The sequence below is a fragment of the Pristis pectinata genome, chromosome 3 (assembly GCF_009764475.1).
Source record: "Pristis pectinata isolate sPriPec2 chromosome 3, sPriPec2.1.pri, whole genome shotgun sequence".
NCBI lineage: Eukaryota > Metazoa > Chordata > Chondrichthyes > Rhinopristiformes > Pristidae > Pristis > Pristis pectinata.
In genome coordinates this window covers 16,459,855-16,479,225 of record NC_067407.1, presented here as the reverse complement: position 1 = coordinate 16,479,225, position 19,371 = coordinate 16,459,855, and the positions used below count along the sequence as shown (strand labels likewise).

Sequence of the window (19,371 nt, the reverse complement as noted above, 5' to 3'; positions counted from 1 at the left end):
CATAGATCTTTGCCAACTAAATAAAGTTCTTTACATTGATTCCATAAAATTTCCTTTTTTTTTTAAAGTATTTCGCAATGATAGCATTTCTTTAAAAATAATACTTGGTGACAAACAAGCACAATTAGTGCACTCTATTTGCAACTAAACCGGAAATTTAAAAGATGTGAACTTAGATATCCGCCCATGGCAAATTAAGGTAAGAAATTCAGTAAATCTGATCACTTGTGCATTAGCACCAGCAAAATATTGTAAACAGCAACTAGCTTTCAATTCCTTTATGTGAGAACAATAGGTTCCCATCTCTGATGGAGTTTAAAAGTCTCCCTTGGGAATGGGAATCTATCCCTTATGTGTAGCCCTGGCCTATACAGCCTCAATATACATTACATAGTCAATTCCAAATGTCTAATGGAAGAGCTATCACAAGATCACATCTTGGAATAGACAATAAATGCAGCCGTCTAGCAATACTGACATCCCAAAAATAATAATGTTCAAAGCAAAGCAAGCTTACTTTACTATTTTTAACCATTAGATCAAAAGGATTTTGTAAAAAAAAATTATGCATGAAGTGCAGTTCTTAAATGAAGTTTGATTTTAGGAGTACATCTGGTTCAATCATTTTGCAACTCCACCCTGAAAATTACCATTTATTATCTGAGCTAACTTATAATTTTTTTCAACCAAACTACTACGGAAAAGCTGACAGAGAGGATACTGTACCTTAGAAAAATTGTCCCAGCCTACTTCCATTACTTCAAGATTAATTAACGTAGGCAGTACATGAGTGGTGAAAAATAACATTTTCATCAAGGAATTCCAAAGTGAGAAACAAAGATCGCAAGCAGAGGAAGAAGGTACCCCAATACAAATTCAGAGCAGGAGTAGGCCGTTCAGCCACTTGAACCTGAAACATAGAACAGTACAGCACAGAAACAGGCCCTTCGGCCCACCATGTCTGCGCCAATCACAACACCAAGTTAAATTAATCCTGTCTGCCTGCACATGGCCATATCCCACTATTCCCTGCCTGTTCATATGTCTGTCTAAATGCCTCAACCTTTGTTATCATATCTGTTTCTACCACCTTCTCTGACAGCTCATTCCAGGCACCTACTCCACTCTATGCAAAAAGCTTGCCTCACACATCTCCTTTAAACTTTACCCCTCTTACCTTAAACCTATGCCCTTTAGTATTTGACATTTCCACCATGGGAAAAAGACACTATCTATCCCGCCTATGCGTCAGTGGTGTAGCAGTTAGCGTAATGCTATTACAGCGCCAGTGATCCGGGATCAATTCCAGCCACTGTCTGTAAGGAGTTTGTACGTTCTCCCCGTAACTGCATGGGTTTCCTCCAGGTGCTCCGGTTCCCTCCCACATTCCAAAGACGTATAGGTTAGGAAGTTGTGGGCATGCTGTGTTGACGCTGGAAGTGTGGCGACACTTGACTGTTCCCCTCAGAACACTCTACGCAAAAGATGCATTTCACTGTTTTGATGTACATGTGACTAGTAAAGAAATATCTTATCATAACTTTATATACTTCTATTTAGTCTCCCCTCAGCCCCCAACACCCTGGAGAAAACAATTTAAGTTTGTCCAACCTCTCCTTATAGCTAATGCATTCCAACCCAGGCAACATCCTGGTGAATCTCTTCTGCACCTTCTCCAAAACCTTCACATTCTTCCTGCAATGCAGTGATGAGAACTGCACACAATACTCCAAATGTAGCCTAACCAATGTTTTAAGCAGTTGCAACACAACTTCTCAACTTTAAGGCTTAACATCCAGAACAATGAATGCAAAAATGCCATACGCCTTCTTTATCACCCTATCTACCAGTGTTACCACTTCCAGGAAGCTATGGACTTACACCCCGAAGTCCCTCTGTATATCAATGCTCCCAACGGTCCTGTCAATTACTGTATACCTTCCTCTTGCACTTGACCTCCCATAATGTATTATCATAGAACAGTACAGCACAATACAGGCCCTTCAGCCGATAAAATATTCCAAGTAATTACCTCACACGTCTGGATTAAACTCCATCTGCCACTTCTCTGCCTAAATATCTAACTGATCCATATCCTGCTGTATCCTTTGACAATCTTCCTCACTATTCACAGCTCCACCAATTTTTGTGTCATCTGCAAGCTTACTAATCAGACCACTTGGAATTTCATCCAAACCATTAATATATATTACAAACAGAGGTACCAGCACTAATCCTTGCAGAATACCACTGGTCACAGACCTTCAGTCAGAAAAACACCCCTCTACCACCACCCTCTATCTCTTACAATCAAGCCAATTTTGTATCCAGCTTATCAACTCATATGACTTAATCTTCTGGACCTGCTTACCATGAAGGACCCTATCAAATGCTTTAGTGAAATCCATGTAGACAATATCCACTTCCCTGCCCTCATTAACTTCTTCACTTCCTCAAAAAATTCGATCAAATTTGTGAGATAGGGCCTCCCTCACAAAACCATGCTGACTATCCTTGGTTTTCTGAATGCAAGTAAATCCCATCCCTGCGAATTTTCTCCACTAATTCCTCTACCACTGACGCAATGTTCACCACCCTATAATTTCCTTGTTTGTCCTTAATGCCTTTCTTAACCAAAGGAACAGCATTGGCTATTCTCCTGTCTTCTAGCACCTCACCCTTGGCTGAATAGGAATCAAAGATCTCTGTCAAGACCCCAGCAATCTCCTCCCTTGCTTCCCTCAGTATCCTGGGATAGACTCCATCAGTCCCTGGAAACTTATCCACCTTAATGTTTTTCAAGACTCCCAAAACCTCATCCTTCTTCAAATCAAGATGCCCTTGGTTATCAACATACCCCTACTTAATCTCATTATCATCCATGTCCTTCTGCTTGCTCCAGCATTTAATAAGAACACAGGTGATCCAATTGTAACCTCAACTCTGGAATCCTGCCTACCTGTGGCAACCTTTCACTCCCTGGTATGATCAAACTTCCTGATTTCCAGCCTTGCTATACTCATGGACCTCCAAATGGTTGGGCATGTAGAAGCACTAGCACTGAATGTCAATGAACAGATGACCTCTGGAAGGCCAAAAGTTGGTGTGTCTCAAGAGAAATTTCAGAAGAAAGGCAGAAGTTTTCATATTTGTTTTAAGATTTATCTGAAAGAGTGTCAGGACTGTAGTTATAAAACAAATGCAAAACATTTCAAACATGCCTTTGTTTAAATTTGCCTTTTCAAATCAAATCACCAGACTACATACCTGGAGTTCCATTCAACCTTCTGAATGTCAGTCAGTGTTCGGTAACCATTGCAGAAACAAACAGATATCTTTGCACTTAAGTAATGGAACAGAATTTGAAATATCGTGAAACTAGTTACTGCAACAACCAGCCAGTCAAGTGAAGCCATTACAACTGGACCTCTGTAAGGAAATAAAAACGATAAAATATTCTGAGTAAAATTAAGACAACTAACAAATTCATTCAATTACCCAAGTTTATGTTCACATTTCAGACCTCTCCAAACACAGCACAGAAGTTAAGTTCCAAGACTAGTATCTATAGACTTCGGCTAGTTATGTGGATAAAAGTTTGAAATCCACCATGGCAACTGGGGAATAGAAATCCAATTAATTAATTAATTAAATCTGGAATTTTAAATAAAAGTTTGGGATCAGTAATGGAAATCAAAAGCTATTAATTGTCACAAACTCATCAGCTTCAGAAATGCCTTATATGGAAGGAAATCCTCTAACCTCACTGTATGGTAGATCATGTGATCGATCCTGGCCTAGTGATGTGGTTGACACACAACTCCTGTATGAAACTCAAGGGGTGATTAAGAACCAATAATAAATTTTGGCCTTATGGCGTACATATCGAACGAATAAATAATAAAACAAAAAGTCCCTTTCTTTTAAAAAAGGCCAAAGAAAATGAAATTAATTTTCTAAGAAAGAAAATTTGGAATCCAACAATGATCAGCAGATGTTCAGCAGTCCCTTGGAATCAAGGATGACTTGCTACCACTCAGTGGATTCTGAGGTAGATGAGGTCAATGAGGAACCCACAGATTCTTCCACAGATGGGAGAGGTGGTAGGTAGTGTGGGAGGCGAAAGGCACTCGGATGTTCTCAGTACCATTCTGAATGCTCCTTTTGAACAGTCATGTGCTAAGGATTCTCACTACTTAGTGGAGATGTTGCACATTTCCCCTCAGATGTGGGAGATATGGTTGTGGATTTGTGACTGAAGTTCAACACGTGTTAAAACTTCAGTAGTGATATCATCTGCTCTAGAGAACGTGTTTTTCAGATGACAAACGGGCTTAGACCTCATCAGTCAGTAGTGACAGGGCGGCCGAAAGCGTAGTTTGCAGTGGGATGGAGTCCCGAACCTTCAGCAATAATTTCTTGCAGCAGCATTTCTGTTGCTGCCATTGTTTTGGGGCAGGATTTTAGAAATAAAGAGTAGGCAGTGGTCAGTGCAAATATCATTGACATCTACCATGGTGCAGATGATGCATACATATTTGCAGTCACTTACTTGAATACTGACATAATCTAACATGTACCAGTACCTGGATCAGAAAGCTTCAAGAAGGTCTTGTACGTGCCTCTCTGATAAATCAGGGCATTGGTTATGACAAGGCAATGTTCCAAACATTTTATCAGTAGGAGAAGTATGTTGAATTTACTTTCCCTATACCTGTCTTGCCAATCACACCTCTTAAAAAGATTGCAATCTTTCCAACTCTGCCATTGAATTCATCCAGGAGAATTTTGTCTCCCTTTGGGAAAAAGGCAAAAGTTTTCTCTAAGGTAGAAGACCTATTTGGGCTCTTCCATAATTCCAGGGCTGTGGTGTATGTGATGATCATTGCATCCTGGTTCCATAATAGAGCAAGCAGAAAGAGGTTTTGTGGTACTCTGTAGACAGATTAGTGGGTCCCAGCACGTAGGCTTCCAGACAACAGAGGCAGATTCATCCTGCTGGAACCTCTCACAGCTACCATCTTTCTGACAGAGGGGAAAGCGAGATATCTAGAGCAGCAAAAGATAAAGGGGGGGCTGAGCAACACAATTCAACAGGACGACAGAGAGGGAGTCTGAGGGAGGATGGGAAAGAGAGATACTCCACGTGACTAGACCAAGACCTAGCTGAAATGTAATGGCCATCCCTCATTAAGTCACAAACAGGCAACTTCCAGTGCAGTCCTCAATATGAATTCAGGACTGGAACATCATGGACAACCCCAGCAGCAACAAATCTGAACACTACCCTGCTATCAAAGTCCAGGAACTAAGAGAACCTGATATAGCCTCCATCAAGATAGACACAGGCAGGGAACGGCCAACTCAAACAACCAAGTGGTGGGTATACCTTTCTCTGGAAGGAAAAGCTGCAGGAGAACATATTGGGTGGGTCTTGCAATGAAGAATGAGCCAGCTTGATGGCTCAACAACTCCCCATGTAGATAAGCGAACATCTCATGACTCTCTAGCTCATGTTAACATGAACCTAACCCAGTACAGTCATTAGTCCATCCTTCTTACTCTATTGCTGTATTTGGCAAAGCACAGCAGAAACCAAGGTTGATAAATTTGCCAGATTATCTGTGAACCTCTTGGAACTATCCTAGACATTGTTGCCAGCAACCTAGGAAAAAAATACTCCGCTGCTCCAAAGTTCCTTTGGTGATATTGGAAGAGTAAAAACATCCACCACGTGAACATGTTCAACAACCCGAGTGGACTACAAGGAGAGTGAAAATCTCCTATCTCTCTGTTCCAGAGAGAGAGAAAGAACATCGGTGCACAAAGAGTTGGCAACTCTATTCTGGGAGATTTCATTTTAAGGTGTTGTGTCAGAAATCACATAAAATGACAGACCTCCAACCAATAGCTGAGTAGCCAGAGCCAAATCAGGAAGGGCAACCAAGCTGGTCCTCAGTTTAAACTGGGCATCTGCTTCATTGATGAATTTCCATAAGAGTATCTGCCCTGCCAGCACCTCATGCACTAGTGAAGAGGAGGGGATACATTATCTCCACATGTGCACAACAGTACTGCCTCAACAGAATATGCATCAGGCAAGAAGATTCAACCACCAACCCCGACCCAACAAATTCACTAAGCTGACTCATTCAATCTCTGGCCTAAACATGTACAGTCATCCACATCTACTGGTTTGCACTCAGTAATTTCCAGAGACTTCCAAACAATGTGAGGCTTGGCAACACAAAGTGCAGATCCTGCATGGAGTTCAACAATTAAGTTAATTGATCTCATTATTGTCAGGAGGTAAACTGGAAGTGTTAATGTACTCAGTTAAATACAGAAAACCTACAGAATTATCTTACTCCTCAAAAAATTTGGATTCATGCAGTACCACACAGGGACATGAAAACTTTGCATTCAATTTATGCCCTAGTATCAATTAGCAGTACTTGTCCATTCTAAAAGTTCTCACACATCTACAAGTCCCTCCCAGCTCTTGCCTCTCCCCACCTCTGTTATCACTTACTCCAAGCTCCATAACCTCCTTCAGCCCTGTGGCTATAAACAATTCATCACATCTGCACATAATTTAGTCTCAGTATCACACAGCTCTGAATAAAATAATTCAATATTGATTTCATAGGATAGAAAAGTTTCAAAGATGAATTGTAAATTATTAATCAAATTTGGAACACAAGATAAATAATATCTAAATACCATTAAAAAACCCAATTTCACTAACTCTACAAATCAGGTCTTACCAAAAATTTCTTGCAATTTTATAACTTGTCTTAGCCAATAACAAAGTACAATTCAAAAAGTTAAGTCTTCTAATGGTCAGATCCAGTTATTTTCGAATCTGCAGTTCTTTCAGGAGTCCAGGAATGAGTTGAAAACACTTGACAACAACTTGGTGCTTCACAAAGTTTTATTGGAAAAGCTTAAAACAAAGAAACAGTCACAGAGCACATGGCACTAGCTTTCCTACTAGGAGATGAGCCGAGACAAAAGGAACTGAAGATGAGCTAGGGTTTGGGTTGGGGGGGGGGGGGGGGGGGGGGGGGGGGGGGGGGTAGGTGGGGAACGGGGGGAGAGGAGGGAGGAGATTAATAAAAAGCGACACCTTTTATACCTGAGATAAGAGGTACTCCTTAGCTAACAACAGTCCAATTAGGAAACCTATTAGATACCTGTGGCCAAACCAACCAATGAGAACACACATTCACCTGATGGACGAACCAATAAGCTAGGAAGCGGCCATTCCTTGTGCAGCCACTTGAGGTGTATTAAACACTATACATGTTAAAAAAAAAACTAATTAAAACAGTCAAATCCAACATAAGTTACGAAGAAGACATATGGAGGCCACAAAGGGTTACATTGAGGTTAAGTGAGTAGTCAAATATCTGGCAAATGGAATATAATGCAAGAAAATATGAAACTGTCTATTTTGGCAGGAAAAGTAAACAAGGGATCTGGGTGTCCTCGTGCACAATTTACAAAAGGACCACAGAAAGCAATTGGGAAAACTAACGGAATGTCTGTCTATTGTGAACCAAACTGAATACAAAAGTAGGAGATTGTGCGTTAGTTATACAAGGCATTGGTGAGAACATATGCACTAGTACTGGGTACAGTATTCATATTTTTATTCTAAGGTATCAGAAGCAGTTTGGAGAAGGTTTACTAGACGAACACTTGGAATGGGGGGGTTGTCTTATGAGGAAAGGTTGGATAGTTTTGACCTGTATCAGCTGGAGTTGAGAAAAATTAGATGAAAGTTGATTGAAACACAAGATTAAGGAATTTTATCAGGGCAAATGTGAGGAGATGTTTCTTCATGTGAGAGACTCAAACTACAGAGTACTGATTAAAAATAAGGGGCCGCTCATTTAAGACAGAAGAGGCATCTTTTTTCTCCAAGAGGTTTGTGAATCACAGGAACTCTCTTCCACAGAGGGAGATGAAAACAGTTTTCAAATATTTTAAGGCAGAGGTAGATGGATACTTGATAAAGCAAGGAGGTGAAAGGTTGTCGCAGGTAGACAGGAATGTGGTTTTGAGTTTGCCATCAGCTCAGCTCAGATCTTATTCAGTCACAAAGCAAGCCCAAGGGCTGAGTGGCTTGCTCCCTCCCATTCCTTATGCATTCGTATGTATCCACAATAAAATGTTGGTGAAAGATGTTTATCTAACAAACCTGATTATCCACAAGGACATTCACATTACCCCTTCCAAGCTGAACAGATATTTACTATCTGGAGCATTTGACAGTGACACTTGTTTGCAATAAGATAAAGTATAATTGGTTTTAACAATTTCTATTTATATTTGGCTCATTATCCAACAATTTAAGATCACAGAGCTAGGCTTCTAACCTTGACCCAAGGAATAACAGCTGTCCTCACAGCTGCTGCCAACAACTCGACAGTAAACAAGCACAGATTTTTCCTCTTCTGATAACTGTGCCGATTCCACTGCCTCAGTCCTCAACCAAAAATCTGAATGTTTTTAAAGGAAAACCAAACCCATGCATTCAGAGCCAATTTAAACAGGGTAACTATAGCAGGTGCAACAACTTAAAATGCTTCCAGGTAACTCTTTAAATTCTAATCCCTGGTTTGAACCAAGCTACTATCCTGTAAGTGCTAATCTTAAAAAAGTTAAATTAGTCATTGAACACTGGTAAGCAAATAATCACATAAAAATATATCTACACACAGACACAGAGCTTAATCAAATTCAACTTGCCAATCAAGGATTGACATGCAACCATTATAAGTCAGTACTTTTTTGAAATTCTGGGAATTAGCAACTCAGGCAAGATCCTGCAACAGGACACAGAGGCAACACACAGCTTCAGCCATTTCTTAAAATCTCAGATAGCAAGAAAATTGCAATATTACACAGCAAGACTCCAGACTCCAAAGATATATTTTAAGAATTAAATTTCTCAGAGTTCAAGTTTTCATTAAGCAGCCGGCATTTGCTCTCTGCCACAGTATCTCCAAAAAATTCTTCCAGAAACAAGTGCTGGAGAAAAAAAAATCAGTGTTGCACATGACTCCCCTATCCAATCACCAAGAATATCACTCCCTATAAAGTTCAACAAGTAAAGGAAAATGAACGATTTCCGACAAACCAAGACATCAACTAAAGCCATGCTAGTTCTTTTGGAAACACAAGAGACTGCAGATGCTGGAATCTGGAGCAACAAACATTCTGCTGGAGGAACTCAGCAGTCGAGCAAGATCTGTAGGGGGAAAGGAATTGTTGACATTCCTGATACAGGGTTTCGACCCGGAATGACGAAAATTCCTTTCCCCCTACAGATGCTGCTCGACCTGCTGAGTTCCTCCAGCAGCGTGTTTGTTGCTCCAAGTCCTATTGGACCTTTAACTTAAATTTTAGCAAGTTCAATCCTGAAACTTGGAAACCAAATAGAACTAGCAATTGTTTTGCAGTTTCTTGTAAAGGCCAATACAGAGGATTTTTTGATCTTCCATAAAGCTCAACATCCCTTTGATCATTCAAAAAAAAACTCATGGGCAATCCAAACATGCCAGACACAAATACAAAAGTGGCAATTTGAAAGCTCTCCAATGTGCGACTGTGGTTACTCTGAACAGGCTATGGAGCAAGTAACGACTTAATACTTTCTAAACACATGACATACCACAGCAACATACTTCAATACTCCTTCTACAATCAGCCTTGCTCATAATTGTATGTGCTAACTCTGTGCAGCGCAACCTGATCTCCAAAAATCCTGGATCTCCTTACCATTGGTCCATCAGGACCAGGACTTCACTTGGCCAGGACCATATGTTAGCTGGTGCACAATGACCACTATGCTTTATTAGAAATCACACATCTCCATCTCCTCAGAAATGAGATTGAAACAAGTCATCCTCAACCCCAAAGGATCTAAGAAGAGAATATCTGCTTTGACCATCTGAGATTGAATTCATAGTTACTGTTTGATATCTACACAAATCATAAGAAAACACTAATAGACTGAAGACCAGAAAAGTCTTAGACTTCACTCATCACCTATGATATCAACATTACATGTACAGATCAGCAAATTGGATTAACCAAACAAGAGCACAACCATTTATTTTATTTGGGGTGGGAGAAAAGAGCAGGGGCTTCCAAGAAAAAATAGAAAAAGGTGAAATGTTATTCACCTACTTTGCTTCTGATTTGCCTTGCTATAAAACAAACATAATAGGAAATAATTATATTACCTGAGCACTGATTAGAAGTTACACACTTGTCCAGATTAACTAAAATAAGTCAAGATTTTGATTGCTGTCAGCAGTTCTGGTTCCTGTAGATCCAAGCAGCTCTCTGTGTACATATGTCAGCTAAAATAAGCAGAATTGGGGAAAAAGAAAATTATAAGGTGCCACACATCCTACCACCTCTCCAATTCCTATACAGCATTAAAATGTTAGACTTCTTTAAGGGCACCAGTTTACAAATCTCAAATGCTCATCCGAAATCTCTAATTTTCAAATGCCCTTAAATTATGCTGTATTCAGAAAAGGATCTCATTCTATACCAAAACAAGAGTTGGTCATAGGCCCAAAGATGAGATAAATTCAGAAACCAGCAAAAGAGGACTTCAAAAGAAAATCAAGGAGGAGAAAATAAACTATGAGGGCAAACTAAGAAAATATTTTAAAGCTGACAATAAGAGTAACTACAGGTACATTAAAAAGATATGGTCAAAGTGAAAACAGGCCCCTTAGAAAATGAGGCTGGGAAAATGGTAGAGCAAAACTGATATTCTGCATTTTTTTTAAATGGAAGATACAATGTGTGTTCCATAAATGTTATACTAAAAAAGGAAGGGATTAAATACCACTACCATCACTTGAGAATTAGTCACAGAATCATACAGCACAGAATCAGACCCTTCGGCCCGCTGCCGACCAAGATTCCCACCTACGCTAGTCCCATTTGCCTGCATTTGGCCTATATCCCTCTAAGCCTTTCCTATCCATGTACAAGTGTTTTTTAAATGTTGTTAATGTACCTGCCTCAACTACTTCCTCTAGCAGCTCATTCCACATAGATACAACCTTTCGTATAAAAAAAGTTGCCCCTCAAGTTCCTATTAAATCTCTCCCCCTCACCCTAAACCAATATCCTCTAATTCATGATTCCCCAACCCTGGGAAAAAGACTGAGTGCATTCACCCAATCTATGCCCTTGTAGCGGTTGCTACCGCGGAATAAAACAAGACTCACTCAGAGGATTGCCAAACAGAACTGATTTATTTTCCTGCCTTGCGCGGGCCCTTTAAGGGAGAAAACTCCCGCCCAAAAAACCGGCAATGACGTAAGTCCTACGTCATCAGGACTTTCTCACGCGCGGGTTCTCCCTGTCGCTCGGAAAGACGAGGCCCGCCGCCATCTTGGGCCTCGTCGCTCCGACAACCGCGCGACCCGACTGCCGAGCCGGTTCGCCCGACTAGACGTGAGTCGCCACACCCTCATGATTGCTTACACCTCTATAAGATCACCTCTCAGTCACCTACCCTCCACAGAAAAAAAGTCCTAGCCTGTCTAACCTCTCCCTATAACCCAGTCCCTCAAGTTCTGACAACATCGTTGTAAATCTTTTCTGCACTCTTTCCAGTTTATAACATCTTTCCTATAGCAGGGAGACCAAAACTGAACACATACTCCAAGAGCAGCCTCACCAGTGTCTTATACAACCTCACCGTAACCTCCCAACATCTATACTTCATGCCTGGCTGACAAAAGGCCAACGTGCCAGAAGCCTTCTTCACCACCCTGTCTACCTATGACACTACTTTCAGGATAGTATTTGACAAACTGATGGGACTAAAGATATTCTTCTGAACTTCATAGTTTACATTGTAGGATCCTAAAAGGAGTGGATACAGAAATGATGGATATATTGGTAGTGGATTCGGGAGAGATACCAAAGAATTGCCAATGTGATACATTTATTTAAAGGGTAGGAGAAGAAAGTAAATAACAATGGGCTGGTTTGCCCAACATCTATTATAGGAATAATGTTAGAATTATTAAATAATAGTGTAACATTTGGAAAGTCATAATCTGATCAAGCAGAGTCAGTGTGGTTTCATGAAAAGGAAATCGTGTCTGACAAGTTTATTAGAGTTCTTTGAGAAAGTGTCAGCCAAAGTTCATGGCAGACAGGTAAATTTGGATATTTAATAAATAGCAAATATATTAGTAAATTAGGATATTTCATAAATAGGTGTAAATTTGGATTTTCAAAAGACATTCTACAAAATGCCACATGAAAACCTACTTTGCATTGTAAGAGCTCAAGGCATCAGAAGTAATATATTAGCACAGACAGAAGAATTGACTAACCAGCAGGAAGCAATGACCATGTATAAAGGGTCATTTTCAGGACAGCAACCCGCAACCAGTGAGTGCACAGAGATCAGTGGCAGGGACTATGGTCGTTTACGATACATTTTACTGATTTAGAAAGAGGAAGCAAATGTACTTTGCTAAATTTGTAGATGAATGAGTAGGGTGAAGGCAAGCTGTGACAAAAGTGCAACCGTTTAGCAGAGAGGTACTGACAGTTTAATGATGGGCAAAAAGTTAACAAATGGAGTATTATATGGGAAAATGTGTTCAAATTGGAAGGAAGAATGAGGAAACAGATTATTATTTAAATGGGAGACTGCAGAAAGATTCAGAGATTTATAGGTCCTCATACATGAAACAAAGAAAGCTGGCACATAGATGCTGCTGGTAATCAGAAAGGTTAATGGGAAGTTGGATTTTATTTCAAATGATAATTGAACAGAAAATACTGGTAAAACTCAGCAGGGCAGGCAGGATCCATCTCTGCCATTCCTCTGTTCTTTTTCCTTTCATTGTATATTCTGGTCTGCTGGACATGGCACCCTTTTGCAAACATTCCCTTTGCCTATTGTCCTGCCCCACTTTCTCTGCTACCTCGACTAACTTGTTCTCTCTCTTGCTCAGTTCTGATGACCCAAAACGTTTCCATACATGCTGCCAATGGGTGGAGTATAAAAGCAAGAAGTCTTATTGAGCTGTACAAGGCATTAGTGGACCTCATCTACTAGATACAATTATGACCTGCTTACAATGGAAAGATCAGTGGCATGCAAAAGTTTGGGCACCCCCGGTCAAAATTTCTGTTACTGTGAATAGCTAAGCGAGTAAAGATGACCTGATTTCCAAAAGGCATAAAGATAAAGATGAAACATTTCTTAATATTTTAAGCAAGATTACTTTTCTATTTCCATCCTTTACAGTTTCAAAATAACAAAAAGGAAAAGGGTCCGAAAACAAAAGTTTGGGCACCCTGCATGGTCAGTACTTAGTATCACAGCTTGTAACGCTTTCTGTAGCCAGCTAAGAGTCTCTTTTTTGGGGGATTTTCACCCATTCTTCCTTGCAAAAGGCTTCTAGTTCTGTGAGATTCTTGGGCCGTCTTGCATGCACTGCTCTTTTGAGGTCTGTCCACAGATTTCGATGATGTTTAGGTCAGGGGACTGTGAGGGCCATGGCAAAGCCTTCAGCTTGTGCCTCTTGAGGTCATCCATTGTGGATTTTGAGGTGTGTTTAGGATCGTTATCCTGTTGTAGAAGCCGTCCTCTTTTCATCTTCAGCTTTTTACAGACGGTGTGATGTTTGCTTCCAGAATTTGCTGCTATTTAATTGAATTCATTCTTCCCTCTATCAGTTAATGTTCCCCGTGCCACTGGCTGCAACACAAGCACCAAAGCATGATCGATCCACCCCTGTGCTTAACAGTTGGAAAGGTGTTCTTTTCGTGAAATTCTGCACCCTTTTTCTCCAAACATACCTTTGCTCATTGCAGCCAAAAAGTTCTATTTAACTTCATCAGTCCACAGGACTTGTTTCCAAAATGCATCAGGCTGCTTAGATGTTCCTTTGCAAATTTCTGATGCTGAATTTTGTGGTGAGGACGCAGGAAAGGATTTCTTCTGATGACTCTTCCATGAAGGTCATATTCGTGCAGGTGTCACTGCACAGTAGAACAGTGCACCACCACTCCCAGAGTCTGCTAAATCTACCTGAAGGTCTTTTGCAGTCAACGGGGATTTTGCTTTGCCTTTCTAGCAATCCTACGAGCAGTTCCCTCAAAGTTTTCTTGGTCTTCCAGACCTCAACTTGACCTCCACCGTTCCTATTAACTGCCAGTTCTTAATTACGTTACAGACTGAGGAAACGGCTGCCTGAAAACGCTTTGCTATCTTCTTATAGACTTCTCCTGCTTTGTGGGCATCATTTATTTTAATTTTCAGAGTGTTAGGCATCTGCTTGGAGGAGCTCATGGCTGCTAATTGTTGGGACAAGGTTTGAGGAGTCAGGATATATATAAAGCTTTGGAATTTGCATCACCTTTCCTAATGATGACTGTGAACAAGCCATAGCCCTACCAAGCGAATGAAGGTCTGAGACCTTGGTAAAAGTTATCTGAGAGCTCAAATCTCTTGGGTTGCCTAAACTTTTGCATGGTGCTCCTTTCCTTTTTTCACTCTAAAATTGTAGAGAACAAATACATTAATCTTGCTTAAAAATGTTGAGAAGAATGTTTCATCTTTAACTTATGACTTTTGGAGATCAGTTTCTTCTTCTACTCACTTAACTATTCACAGTAACATAAATTTTGACCGGGGGTGCCCAAATTTTTGCATGCCACTGTATATTATTGTTGGCAGTTCAGGGAAGGTTCACCAGGATGATCCTGGGTATGAGGAGACTATCTTATGATTCCTTGAATACATTCAAAGCTGATACTGATAGATTTTTATTTGAAAAGTCGGTGAGGAAAATGAGGGTTATAGAGATAAGGTGAGAAAATGAACCCTAGGAAAATGTTGGATTTGCCAAAATCTTAGTGAATGGCAGGGCAGGCTCAAGGGCCCAATGGCCTAATCTTGTTCCTATTTCTTATGGTGTAACACTATGAACCAAAAAACTTTGTAGATCAGACTTGACCCAACCTTGAACTGAACTGAAAAACAATTTAAAAAATCTGCCAAAGCTGGAAATTAAAATAAAACATCAGTGTTCCGACAAATGGTCCACAGCCTGAACTATTAACTGTTTCTCTTTCCACAGATGCTGCCTGACCCGCTGACTGCTTCCAGCATTTTGTTTTTATTCTGAATTGAACAGAAATCTTCAAGTTCAATTCACCCAGAATAACTGGGTGGATGCCTTTTATCCCTTGTATGTGGGTCCCATGTTTTGCAAATAGTACAAAATAGCATGCCTCCCCCTTGTCCTGCCCTCCTCCCCACAGTAATATGATACTACAGTGTACCAATATGATCACTGAACAAATCTGAAAATTAGTAGTTGAAATAGCAGTGCAAACTGGTTCTAAGTACAAGCCCATCATAATCACTGAAGACACTTTAATCTGAAATATCTATTAGGATAAGATATTTTTATTAGTCACCGGACGTACATCAAAACACAGTGAAAATGCATCTTTTGTGTAGAGTGTTCTGGGGGCACAATATAATTGTGAATTATATCAGCCAGGCAGGCACATAATTGTCACTTACTTAGGCTTCCTTTTCTCATTACCCCATGTTGTTCTAGATGGTTTACCATTGAATAACAAAACAATTTCAGCAGCTAAATGTCTTAAACCAAGACAGGAGGTGAGTTAGACTCTCAATTGATGAATGAAACACTGCTGCTTAAACACACAGTATTCCAATAACAGCTTCCATTTCTATCAGAAATAAGGAACATCACTTGCAGACTGAAAAGGGTCTTCGGAAACACACCAAATGATGAGTGGGTTCATATGAATTGAGCTTTGTGTTTACTTTTTGCAATTGAGACAAAAAATTTGAAAATTACAGCAAACTTGTATGGGCACAAAGTCATAGTCTAAAAACTATGTAGTCAGCATAGCAATACAAGCACTCAAAAAAGTATTTGGCCTGCAGGAACCGTACTTAAAAAATGAAAATGAATAATGCATTAGGGTAGTGCTGTAAAAGCAAATGGTCTTACGTCCACATCAAGACTACCAAATGTGCTGCCTTGCACAGATTTTCACCCACATTACAAACAGTGTAATAAAAAGAAGACACATTTTATACAGAAAGCTTCTGTTTAATCAGATGAGGAATTATAGAATAAAAACAACTGAAGAATTCATTCCAGGCTTGAATCAACACCTAAACTATAACATCACTGCATATTTATAGTACTCATTACGAATACCTTGCACCTCCCAATGCATTTGAATCAACACGTGAACTCCTCAAGCAATCTTCTATTTTCAAAGCACCCACAGTGCAACTCTAATCTCAGTATCTTCCATTTTCAACTTTTAAGAACCCAAGTCTGGTTTAACATAAATGACTTCATGATGAACCAGCTTCCTTTTCAACACAGAAGCAGAGGGGAACTGCAATCTGCTGTTACCATTTCAATAAATCAAATAACTCTATCATCTTCCCTCTCATAAAATGAAAAGTGCTTCAAGCACAGTGACCTTTCTTGTTCAGGGAATGTTCATTCTTTTTCTCATTTCAGCATCAGTCTGTTTTAACTCAGTTCATCTCATGCATTCCATTTGAGCAAGAGATTCTTTTCCAGAGAGAAAAATGAACACTTTCCTGATGTGCTGCACAAGAAATACTCCCCCACCACCAAGACCTTCCTACCTCCCCCTCACTTCCCCCACCACCAGACCTTCCTACCCTCACCCCACCACCAGACCTTTCAACCCCCATCCCTCACTAACACCTCCTCCCCCTCCCTACCTCCCACACCCCCTCATCCCTCCCCACCCCCCTCCCCACACCCCCCTCATCCTTCCCCACCCCCTCCCTCCCCCACCCCCCTCATACCCTCCCCACTCCCCTCCCTCCCCCACCCCCCTCATCTCTCCACCCCCCCCCTCTCCCTCACCTCACCCCTCACCACCCCCTCATCCCTCCCCTCACCCCTCCTCTCACCCCTCACCACCCCCCTCACCCCTCCCCTCATCCCTCCTCTCACCCCTCACCACCCCCCTCACCCCTCCCCTCATCCCTCCCCACCCCCCACACCCCCTCTCACCCCTCCCCTCACCCCTCCCCCCCACACCCCTCCCCACACCCTTCCCCCCCACAGCCCCTCATCCCTCCCCACCCCCCACACCCCCCTCACCCTCCCCACCCCCTCATCCCTCCCTCACCCCTCCCCCCCACACCCCCCACATCCCTCCCCACACCCTTCCCCCCACACCCCTCATCTGTCCCCCCCACAACCCCCCTCATCCCTCCCCCCACACCCCCCTCATCCCTCCCCACCCCCCACACCCCCCTCATCCCTCCCCACCCCCCCACACCCCCCTCATCCCTCCCTACCCCAACACCCCCTACTTAACCCTCCCTTACCCACCTCTCATCCCTCCCTCATCCCTTCCTACCCTCCCTTTCTACCTCCCTTCACGTCCCTCCCTAACCCCAGGCCCCCTCTACCTCCCCCCTCATCCTCCCCCCCCCCCGCCCGAAACCACCTCCTTCGAAAGGCGCGGCCTTCACCGGGGGGGGGGGGGCCGAGGCAGCAGCCGGTGAGGCCGGGGCCGGTACTGTGGTGAGGCGGCGTGTCCCTCACCTCGGGGCCTGTCACTTCAAAGGCCGCCGCGGGCCTTCCCAGTCCGGGATGAGGGGAGGGGAGAGGAGACCCCTCCCGGTTCCCCAGCTCAGCCGCGCCGCCCAGCCGCCCTCCTCCCAGCCACGCTGCCGGTGAAAGGGACTCAAAAAAGTCAACGAAAGTTGTGAGACTCTCCCCTCCCCACCCCAGTCAGCCCCCTCCCCATCCAGTCAGCCCCTGAGCCTCACCTTCTCTGCATGCTGAGCTCCTTCTGTCCTCCTCCACCACCAGGATCTCTGTCATCTCAACAGGAAGCCCGTCCTCTCGTTAAAACGCATCCCTTCTCAGCCTCACCACCCACAAGAACCCCTCTCAATCTCAACGACTTTCCCTCCAGCCAAAAAAAAACCAGGTCTGCTTACTTTACTGGTCGCCTGGAAATGGGGTAGGAAGTTTTTAAAAAAACTGTTTATTTATATAACTGTGAATTTATATAACTGTGAATTAGACAGTCAAAATCTTTTTTTTCTCAGGGTAATGATGTCAAGTACTGGAGGACATGCAATTGAGGTGAAAGGAGGGAAAAGTTTAGAGTGCCTGGAGCAACAAACAATCGGAATCAGGTTTATTATCACTGACGTGTGTTGTGAAATTTGTTGTTTTGTGGCAGCAGTACAGTGCGAGACATGAAGATATAAAATTGACTAAGTTACAAAAATAAATAGTGCAAAAGAGGAATAACGAGGTATTCATGGACCGTTCAGAAATCCTATGGCGGAGGGGAAGAAGCTGTTCCTGAATCGTTGAGTGTGGGTCTTCAGGCTCCTGTACCTCCTCCTCCTTGATGGTAGTACTGTGAAGAGGGCATGTCCTAGGTGGTGAGGGCCCTTAATGATGGATGCCGCCTTTTTGAGGCACCGCCTCTTGAAGATGTCCTCAATGGTGGGAAGGGTTGTGAGAATGATGGAGCTGGCTGAGTCTACAACCCTCTGCAGCCTCTTTTGATCCTGCACATTGGTGATGCAACTAGTCAGAATGCTGTCCACTGTACATCTGTAGAAATCTGTGACATACCAAATCTCCTCAAACTTCTAATGAAGTAGAGCCACTGGCGTGCCTTCTTCATGATTGCATCAATGTGTTGGGCCCAAGGTAGATCCTCTGAGATGTTGATGCCTAGGAACTTGGGCTGCTCACCCCTCCCACCACTGACGCCTCAATGAAGACTAGTGCTTGTTCTCCCGATTTCCCCTTCCTGAAGTCCACAATCAATTCCTTGGTCTTGCTGACATTGAATGCAAGATTGTTGTTGTGACATCACTCAACCAGCAGATCTATCTCACTCCAGTACGCCTCCTCATCACTTTCTGAGATTCTGCCAACAACGGTGGTACCATCGGCGAATTTATAGATGACTGGAAGAACTCAGCAGGTCGAGTAGCACTGGTAGGAGGAAAGGAATTGTTGATGTTTCGGGTTGAAACTTTGCACCAGGACAAATTCCAGATTTGATCCAGATTCCAGCACCTGTATTGGTATTGGTTTATCATTGCCACTTGTACCGAGGTACAGTGAAAAGCTTGTCTTGCATACCGATCGTACAGGTCAATTCATTACAAAGTGCAGTTACTATTATATTTTTTTAATATATTTTATTTACAGCGTGGTAACAGGCCCTTTCGGCCCAACGAGTCCAATCCGCCCAATTTAAACCCATATTAACCTACCTGTACGT

At 42.2% G+C, this 19,371-nt stretch overlaps 1 protein-coding gene across 1 annotated transcript in view; it reads right to left on the bottom strand.

Moving 5' to 3' along the window:
- The window catches only part of tlcd4a (TLC domain containing 4a), a 62,893-nt gene extending 44,909 nt beyond the window's left edge, over positions 1-17,984 (bottom strand). Inside the window, exons 1-2 of the mRNA XM_052011686.1 lie at positions 17,885-17,984; positions 3,268-3,429 (exon numbers count right to left, since the gene is read on the bottom strand). Of these exons, the coding sequence (XP_051867646.1) occupies positions 3,268-3,429; positions 17,885-17,895 (173 nt within the window). The 5' untranslated portion in view covers positions 17,896-17,984. The remainder of the gene's footprint in view (positions 1-3,267; positions 3,430-17,884) is intronic.
- Positions 17,985-19,371: the final 1,387 nt, after the last annotated feature.